Source organism: Saccopteryx bilineata, chromosome 2, assembly GCF_036850765.1.
Source record: "Saccopteryx bilineata isolate mSacBil1 chromosome 2, mSacBil1_pri_phased_curated, whole genome shotgun sequence".
Classification (NCBI taxonomy): Eukaryota; Metazoa; Chordata; class Mammalia; order Chiroptera; family Emballonuridae; genus Saccopteryx; species Saccopteryx bilineata.
Genome location: NC_089491.1, coordinates 223,964,728 through 223,974,716, shown reverse-complemented (window position 1 = coordinate 223,974,716; position 9,989 = coordinate 223,964,728). Strand labels below are relative to the sequence as shown.

At 42.7% G+C, this 9,989-nt stretch overlaps 1 protein-coding gene across 1 annotated transcript in view; it reads left to right on the top strand.

Annotated features, from left to right (window-relative positions):
* The first annotated feature begins 1,163 nt into the window (after positions 1-1,163).
* PCP4 (Purkinje cell protein 4) overlaps positions 1,164-9,989 on the top strand; it is a 47,206-nt gene continuing 38,380 nt past the window's right edge. The window contains exon 1 of the mRNA XM_066254960.1: positions 1,164-1,280. Coding sequence (XP_066111057.1) covers positions 1,272-1,280 — 9 coding nt within the window. The 5' untranslated portion in view covers positions 1,164-1,271. The remainder of the gene's footprint in view (positions 1,281-9,989) is intronic.

Genomic DNA, 9,989 nt, shown 5'->3' with positions numbered 1-9,989 from the left:
AACAGAGGCTTCCCAATGCTGTGGAACTATGACAACCACAGATAAAGCTAGGGGACCTCCTTTCTTCTCTTGTCACAGCGTGATCTTCCAAGTTAATGTGCCTGTCCTGCTCACTCCCTTCAACTAGGGATGAAGGGCCTGGGGTATTAGTAGGCTGGAGGATTTGGGATCAGGGAGAAAGAGTGGACATGTTCAACTCCAATGGCTGAGATTCGTGCTACAAAGGGCAAGGAAAGCTGCCGGTACCCAGAAAACAAGGAAGGAGGAGACAGAGCACATGACTGTGCTTCAGAAGTGTGCTCCCTTTGAAGACAACAATGTTCCAACAGCAAGATATGGCAGCAACCCAAGTGCCCATCAACAGATGAGTGGATAAAGAATCGCCATATATACATATATTCATATACAATAGCATATTACTTGACCATAAAGAAGAATGAAATCTTACCATCTGCCACAGCATGGATGGACCTGGCGGGCATTATGCTAAGTGAGATAAGTCAGACAGAGAATGGCAAATACCACATGATTTCGCTTATATGTGGAACCTAAAGAACAAAATAAACAAACATACAAAACAGAAATAGACTCATAGACACAGAGAACAGACTGACGGTTGACAGAGGGGAGGTGGGTTGAGGGACTGGGTAACAAAGGGGAAGGGATTAAGAAATACACATTGGCAGTTACAAAATAGTCATGAGGATGTAAAGTACAGCACAGGGAATATATTGTTAATAATATTGTAATAACTGTGTACAGTGCCAGGTGGGTACTAGAATTACTGGAGGGAATCGCTTCATTAATTATATAAATGTCTAACCACTGTCCTGTATGCCTGAGACTAATACAACATTGAATATCAACTGCATAAAAAAGGAAAACAAACTGTTTTCCCACTGACATTGAAAATGTGTTTTCCATGTGTTGCGATCCTGCACCTTTTGAATTAGTGAACAGTGGCAAACCTGTGACAATCTTTATTTCTCTGGCTTTGACTTTTTAAAAAGATATCTGTCATTTCCTTCTCTTTGGGGCAGGATCTGGAGCAGTGCCCTGGCATGTGTTCCCTCTTTGTTCCACTAGGTGGCCCTTTTGCTCTCAGATATTTGCCAGGCGTTCAGACAGGTGCATGCATCTCATTGGCTTACAGGAGGCATGATGCCACTAGGCAGCCCTTTTTAAGAGAAAAGCCAGGACCGGTGGAATAGCGACCTGTGAGCAGTGTTCTCTGTGCTGAGCGGCAGGACCAGCACTGCGTTTAAAACATCATGAGTGAGGTGAGTGGTACTTCTACTCGAAGAGGGAAACTTGGGTTGGAGGAGGGGCCTCCACGGTCTCAGAAAATGTGAAGTGTTTCCCAGCGGTGGAGAGCATGTCAGCCTTGGAACTATTTGCTTTGAGAACCAACATTGTTCATAGCTTGCTTTGCCAGGGCAAGTGCAGAAACTGGTGAAGTGTGCAACTTATTAAAAAATTCCACTTGAAAGAGAAAGGCATGCATTGTTTGCTTCCGATTTAATTGTGATTTTGGGAAGTGCTTTGGGTGTTAGCCCTCAGAAGGGAGTCTCTCACAAAGAAGATTGGTGCTACTTTTCTGCCTGCGTTTGCTTTAGGGGACACCTAGCAGGCAGGCAATCAGGGAAAGCTGGCTTCCCAGGAAGAGCAGTGGGGAAAGGGTGTCGTTGCACGGCGTGGGGAAGCACTGGCTGTACATGCTACATTTACAGTTCCTCGGGGGACCAGGGAAGGAAATGCAACTTGAATGAACTGGGAACAGTCTGTGGGTCCAGGTCTGTGGCTCTGAGACGGGAGAGACTTGGCAGAAGAGAAGTAACAATTTTAAATGGAAAGTTACTCTTTGAATATGTTAATACAGAATATATTTTGTTGGGACATGCTGATAGCTCATTTATTTATAAAAAGATCATATTCTTTTTTTTTCTTTCAAAGGGGGCAGATTTGGGTCATGTAACCCCCCCCCCAATCCGACTCCACAACTAAGACAGTCCATTCGTGTCCTTTTGGTTGGCACTTAAATAATTACTTTCTAACATCTTTTATCTTCTCTGTCTATTTTTTTTTTGACAGATGGGTAATCCTTTTTTTGGAATTCTAGATTAAAATTAATAACTTCAGAAATAAAATGTCTCTTCACTGCTTTTATCTCTGATAGGTGACTTTTGATATAAATATGATGGGAAGAAAGAGCCGGTAGAGCCTCATAAAAATTTAGGAGTGGGGTTTGGGATGGAGCCAAGGGCTTGAGCAAGGAGGAGGGGTGTGTTTGGGGGGGAGGGAGCTGGAAAGGCTGAAACCCTTCCAACAACAGCAGTGGTAACAAAAACGTCAGCTCCCGCTGGCCCAGTGATCTCAGTGCCCTGCTGGGCATCTAGCACTTCACTCACGTTACCTTATTTGAGCCTCTCAACAGCTCTTTGAGGTAGGTCCTTGTATTACTCCCACTTGACAGATGAGGAAACTGAGGTACAGAAAAGCTCAAGGTCAACTGGTTCAAAGCCATCAGCTGCTGAACAGCAGAGCCAGGACTTGGGCTGCAATGCTGGGTGGATGTTGATGTCCAAGTGCATAAGGAATTCTCTGCATAACAGGTGCTGGAGAAGGAGAAAGAGGAGGAGGAGGGTGAGAGCTGAGGAGAAAGAGGTGGGGGCTCTGAAGTAAACACAGGGAAATGAGGTCTAGGCCTCCATTTCTACATGCATGGGTGGGGGCTTTCTGCTGGGTTCTATGGAGATTCCAGAAGCTTCTCTGTGTCAGCTCACCTCGAGCACAACAAGAAGGGATGGCTCTGTGCAGTGAGTTTTTATATACGACTTACTAGTTTCATATGGAGAGGACTTGGAAACCAGCAGAGCCCCAGGGTCCCCTTTTTTTGATCAAGTTGCTTGCCAGGGATTCTTCTCCAGTGGTGGGCCTCCTGCCAGCTGTCCTCCTTGTTGGCTTGGCCATCCTACCTTCTGCTAGACATCGTCCTGCCCAGTGTTGTACGCATGAACTTTCCAGAATGCCCCAGCTCTGAGGTGCTCACTTAACTCTGAATCTCCTGGGAGAGATCAACCATCCCAGACCTCACTCTGTGATTAGGGTCACACCCTTGTTTCTGCTGGATGTATAAGTGGGGCAGCCCCACCCTCAGCTTTCCCTCAGCCAAGATGGCAGACAACTGCAAGAACTCTCTGCCTCCGTGCCTTTAGTACTGATAAAGTCCCACAGCACACATACCTCCCTTTACTGCCACCAACCCCTTCCTACTCCAGCACCTTCCTCCTTCCTGCCCCTCCTGTAGCCCTCTCCCCTCATGTCACATGCAGCCTTTATGCTCCGGCCACCAGCTGAGTGACCAACACTCTGGCTGATCTCCCAGTTTCTGGGGGTGTGCTCCTTGGAGAGTGGGAATGTGCCCTTCCACTAAAACTTAAATCTGCTTAAAACATTTAATAAAGTTGAACAGAAGCTCTTTTCTGGGGAGAGAACTGAACCCCCCCTACCCCCCTTATCCTCACTCCTTTTTTTTTTTTTTGGATGAATTACACGACGTGGCTTCTAGTTTTAATAATGGTCAGGCAGAGATGGATTTCCCATGATCCTTTACTTACCTGTGCACCTCATTACTGCAAGGGTCAGAGCAGAGGATTCTGTCAGCTGTCCTCTGACTGATTTATTTGAGGCTAGTTGGCAAATACATAATTCCTGTTGTAGCGGTCTGGATTCAGGGCCCGTTGCAGAATTCCCCAACTCACAGCTGTCCTGGGGTCAGTGCATGTGCCAAGCCAGGTGGAGAGATCCTTCAAGGGCCACATGCTCCCTGGGGTGGGCTCTGCTCCTTCAGGTCTTCCAGCCTGGAGCTGGCTTTAAACCAGGTGACTTGACAACACAATGCCTTCTTTATCCCCTGTGACAATGCTTTTTGGGGAAAATGACATGTGATTGAAAAGAGCAACTCAAGTATGGCAAGGAAAGTCAAGTCCAAATTTAGGGCAACGTGAGAGAGCGGAGGCGGTTTGTGGGGGCGTCTAATTTAAATTTCAGTATTAAAGTATGTCAGATGTGCCTGGAGCAATATACGAGATGAGCTGGAAGATAATTTAGCAGGGATCAAAATGCAGGCTTATATATATTAGCCAGACCAGCACTCCTGGCCACCAAGTAGAAGTTTACGTAATGCAGCCTCTGTGCTCCCCAGACCCCCAGGCACAGGAAAGATAAAAAGGCCCCTTTGTTTAGTCATCTAGTATAATTTGAAAAAAGGTAGTTCCATGAACAATGATAATCAGTCTGATTTTCTTGGCAGGTGTCTGTTTTTAAGTTGGTTTGCGAAAGAAGTTATTTAGGATAGCCAGCAGTAAAATTTTCATTCACAAAGGGAAACATTTGGAGATTTGATTTGAAAACAATACACAGCCGGCTTGTTTGTGAGGGGGTGGAGGAGCTCCCAGTTGCATAATCCATCAGTTGACAGCTATTAATTAGAGTTGAGACCCCTCTGGGCAAGCATCCTCCTAATCTTTCCATTCCGCTGTCACGGGCGCCTCTCTTTCATGGGCTTGGCTAGGATGTTGCAGTTCAGTGCCAGGGTTAGGACCACGTCTTCCACCCAGACTGGCCATGAGGAAGGGACTGTGCCTGTCAGAGGTGTGGTTTGAACACACCAAGGACATTTAAGGGCACATCTTTGGACCCACATGTCTGTCCCTAGCACAGAATCAAAAGCTATTGCCTTATAAATATTAAATGTCTAGAGAAAAAGGAGAGCAGGGAATGTCATCGTGCTGGACAGAGACTGTGATGGGAGGCTAGTCCCATTGAAATCTTGGGGTGGGGCATAGAGAAGACAGAATTTTTCTTTCGTCAAAAGTAGGCATTGGTTACACTGGTTTGGGGCTTACCCATGTTAGCCATGAGGGTAACCCGTCGGTGAGACACGTAGTAAGAGGTAACAGACCTAAAGTGAGAATTACTGTAGTTGTGTGCCTCCTATGATGTAATCTGAACTAAAGACATGCTAACAGTGGATGAAAAGGTTTGCAATGAAGTGTACATTTCAGTCAGTTAGGCACAGATTCTGAGGGTAAATGCATAAAATGTGGATTTTCAACTGGCCCCAAAGGCCCAGCAACAGAAGGTCAAATGACAATTCAATTTTTCATGTTGTTTTAACCTCATGTGGAGGCATGATGCAGTGAAGATATGGGAAGATTCAGTAAGATCCATATGATTTTGCTGCTCACACAGTGATAGACACTCTCTGTACTCTTACTGGAGATGGTAGGTCTAGAAATGCACCAATTACAGCTTGGGTTTGGAGTGCACCTCTTCCTAACTGGGCAGAGACCATAATTAAGCCACAAATGCGTTTGGGGGGCTGACAAATGGGCTCCGTATACTTTGTGTCCCTGATCCTGCGTGTCATTAAGGAATGCTGTGAGAATGAGAGCTCTCGCTGTTTTTCTCTTTTGAATTCTGAGGACAAGTGCAAGATGTATTTTTTTATTTTCAGGAAGAAAGATTGAATAAATGAGCCTCAGTGGATTTTATTAAAGGTTTAGTGTAATAATGTGATCAAGATGACAAGGAAACATGGGCTTTTGTGATGAAAAGGGAAATCGTCTAGAATTTATGATGAGCACACTCTCGGCATTATTTTTTAAAATTCTAATTTCTGCCGTCCTGCTGTATAAGAGGCGCTCTCCTAGGTGGAAGGCATTCACAATCTGTCTATGGTCCCATTCTCTATCCACTGGGTACACTGCACCCTTTGAATACATGAATAATATCATGAGGCCAAGCTTGGGGCTTTTCATTAATTTGAGTGACTTTCTGGAAAGGCCTTTCTACTGGGTAAAAGAAGGATTTTGGTGGGATGCATATGCACAGGTTTATATTGTATTTGATGGATATTTTAATAAAGCACAGCATTAAAGATCATGCTGTTAACGTGTTGCCTTATTATGTTTGGTTGCTATAATAGAATACCATAGCTTAGTGATTTGTAAACAACAGAAATTTACGACTCACAGTTCTGGAGACTAGAAGTCTAACATCAAAGTGCACCATAGTCAGGCGAGAGCTCTCTTTTGGGTCACAGACTTCTTGCTGTGTCCTCATTTGGTAGAAGAGATGAAGAACTCTGGGGTCTCCTGTTTAAGGGCACTGATCCCATCCACAAAGGCTCCACCCTCCCCACTTACTCAGCTCCCAAAGGCCTCATCTCCTGAGACCATTACCTTCGAGTGTTAGGATTTTAGCATATAAATCTTGGAAAAACAGAAAACACCCAGTCCATAGCAAGTATTATAAGTTACATTTTGTTTATTAGCATTATCCTATTTAGATGGTGAACTTCCTGAAGACAGGGACAACTTTATGTCATCCACGAGGCCTGGCTCCTGGTTTGGCACTCGGTGATGTTTAGTCACCAGATGAATACATGGATGTCAGGGTGTGGATTTGTCAGTGAATGTGGCCCATGGACCAGATCTTCTTTTCTAAATGTTAAGATGTGTGGCCTGGGTAGGTCTGAAAAGGGAAAGTTCTGCCTTTTGTTCTGTACTCCTGGTCTGAAACCTGCGTTTGTCCATTTAAACTCTTCTATGTTGGAAATGAAGGCATTGTTATACATGCAAAACACATGCTTTCATGGTAGGCAAAGGAAATGAGAAACACTGGGAAGGATCTCAACAGAAAGAACTCTTGACATTAGAGAAGATGACAAGGAAAACAGGGATGCTGGAGGAGGGGTGGAGAAATCTAATATCCTGTAGTTCAGGGTTTTCCCCATTGAGATGAGTTCTATAAAATTTGAACTAAAGGGAGTGTAGCGAGTGAGGCAGAGCCCGTGAATGCCTTGGAAAACAGTTGGCTCTGTTGAAATAGAAAACCAATTTGGCTGTGCTCATAGGGGAATCAGAGAGAAACTAAGCAGATCTTCAGTAAGATAGCTCCTCACGCTGAGTCACAGTCAGCCAGACTGCAAATTCGGGCATATTGTGGAAAGCAGGATCTATCAAGCATGCAGAAAGCAAATGGCATGTTTAAATATTATAATTAATTGTTTAAAATGAATCCTCAATTTTGATATTAATTAAAACAAACATCAATTTTATGTGCCTATTTGAATATTTTAAATTAACTTATATTTGAAACAGGGAGATATGACAATTCATATGCGTTTGCTCTGCTGGGAGGTTGGACACTGAACTGTGTACCCACCCCCTGTGTAGTCTAACAGGGTCTGTGTCCTCTTCCTTGTTATCTCCAGGCAGAAACCCTTTACCACTCTTCCCCCAATGAATTGAGGTATAAATATGAATAGAGAAACATTTCCCATTCAATTTGGTGGGTATGGGTATGAGGCTGTGTTATTGATCACTATTTTGTATCATAAACCAAGTGAGTTTGCCACACCCGTCAATGGCCCAGACCTATAAAACCAGCATGCATTTCTGGGCTGATTCACATGAACAATTTGCATAAGTTACACATTCCAGGCATCAATCTGCTTGCAAATAGCCCTAAATTTATGCTTTGAAGTCTCACTGAATCACTTCTCATTCCATTTCTGAAAGGGAAATGCTTGGCCATATTTATAACATTGCAAGTGGAAATATCAATCACCCACTAAATGCCATTATTTTATATTTTACTCTTAAACCGCCACCTTATAAATAAAAGAAAGACAAATTAGGATCATAAAGCAGGAAGGTAATCATCCACAAATTGAAAACTATCCCACAGAACATCTAAGGGGAAAGAAGCCAAAATGTGTGAACTATTCAAATGAAGCAATTTTCATATTGCAATGGAACTAGAATGGAGAAGAGGGGAGTTCTCTTTCTGGAAGGTCTCTGTCCCCAGTGTGAGGGCACTGCAGACTTTGCTAAGGCTGAACTGCCTCTGGTCATCCATACTTCAATCCTTCACTCAGTGGTTTGGAAGGTCTTTCGAATGTTAGTTTTTAAATACTAGTTTGTGACGATTTGATAGCTGGGTTTGCACCTGCGCTGGTTTGAGATTGGGCTTTCCCGGGTGTTATGTGGTTTTCACATCCACAGCGGTCATGGAGTGGCATGACAAAAAAAAATGCTCGTCTGTCCTTGAACACCACACCTGTGCCTTGGCCAAGAGTCTAACCAAGTGATTAGTTATTTTAATTTTAAACAATGCCTGAAAAGAGGACCCCAGAGGTTGACAATCTTCATTAGCATTTGTCTTAACAAAACAAGATGTAAAATCAGGACAAGGAAATACGTCCTCTTTTTCTCCCAAGATCTTTTGTTTAGCTAATATTCTTTTCTGTCCACCATGTGACTAGGTTCCAATATTTAAAAACTAAGAAAAGATACTTGTTTTAAAATTTAAGGTTCTTAAGTACCTAATTTCTTTGTTAAGCAACATCTACTGTTTTGTTAGAAAAATATAACTTTTTTCTTGAGCCTCACAAATATGCTTAGGTTTTTCTTTTTCACATGTCCACACACTTGTTTGCTGTGCAGAGAAATCTCCAACATCATGAACTGGTCCAGTTGTGAGCCTGAGTGTAATTGTGTCGGAGCAGCCAGGGTGCCGGTCTCTGCGGGGTGTGAGGTCATCAGTAGACACCAGTGTTGACACAAAATCACCCACATCCAAGATGGGTGAGGGCATGAAGCCCTCCTTTAAAATTTGTATCTCACCTGACCAGGCAGTGGCACAGTGGATAGAGCATCTGACTGGGATGCGGAGGACCCAGGTTTGAGACCCCGAGGTCCCCAGCTTGAGTGCGGACTCATCTGGTTTGAGCAAAGCTCACCAGCTTGGACCCAAGGTTGCTGGCTCCAGCAAGGGGTTACTTGGTCTGCTGAAGGCCTGTGGTCAAGGCAAATATGAGAAAGCAATCAATGAACAACTAAGGTGTCGCAACGAAAAACTAATGATTGATGCTTCTCATCTCTCTCCGTTCCTGTCTATTTGCCCCTATCTATCCCTCTCTCTGACTTTCTCTCTGTCTCTGTAAAAAAAAAAAAAAATTGTATCTCTTCTGTTTCAAAAAACTGTAGAAGGAGGCAGCAACAAGCAAAACTTCAAACCAGCATACGATAGGACATATCCCCACACATTTCAAGGTGACCAAGTATGATTCTGTCTTCTTCCTGTGAGATCCTCTCCATTCCCACTTTGACTTTCCCACAATTAGCTGTCATTGTTTTAATAATAACCATTGACAAATATTATATCTAAGAATGGACATTCAAAGCTTATCAACTTTTTAGAAACTATCCGATCAGTCTTTCCACAGATCCATGACAGAACAATGGAGTGGTGTCTAATTTTGGGGCACATTCCCTTAGAATAGTCATCTCTACAGTTTTGGGTACTGTACCTTCTCAGGAAAAAATTTTAAACATGTACACACAACAAACTTTTAAAAATTTATATTAAAGTTATGTATAAGTGCTAATGTGCTAATATATGAAGTGTAGTTATAAAACAAACAATAAACATTAAAAAGATACATTTTTGAACATGCATGCATGCACAATAAATTTTTTAAATTTATTTTTAAATTAGGTATGTGCTAATGTGCTAATATATTACCATAAGTAGTCGTAAAACATACAAAATATTTTAAAAATGAAAGAATGATAAAGAAAGAATGATAAAGAAAACCATTCTTTTAGATATCTTGCTAATTGTAATGGCTTTATTAACCCTTGCCAAAATTTCAAGACACACTGTGTACTTGTGAAAGTTAATTAATTGTAAATGGAAAAGCATGGAAATCTATAATTCATGTGGTCTTGGTAACTGCACTTCTTTCTGAGACTAATTCAATGACTAGTTTTTAAGCTCTTGTTGGCGCTCAGGGAGAATTCTAATAGGAAAAGGTTGGTTGGCGTTCCATTGTTCTTTTGTTGCTTTTGTTGGCAGTATAAGTATTGTTTTCAGTCTGTGAAAATTTTATGCAGGAATCTTTTTATTGCAGTGAAAGA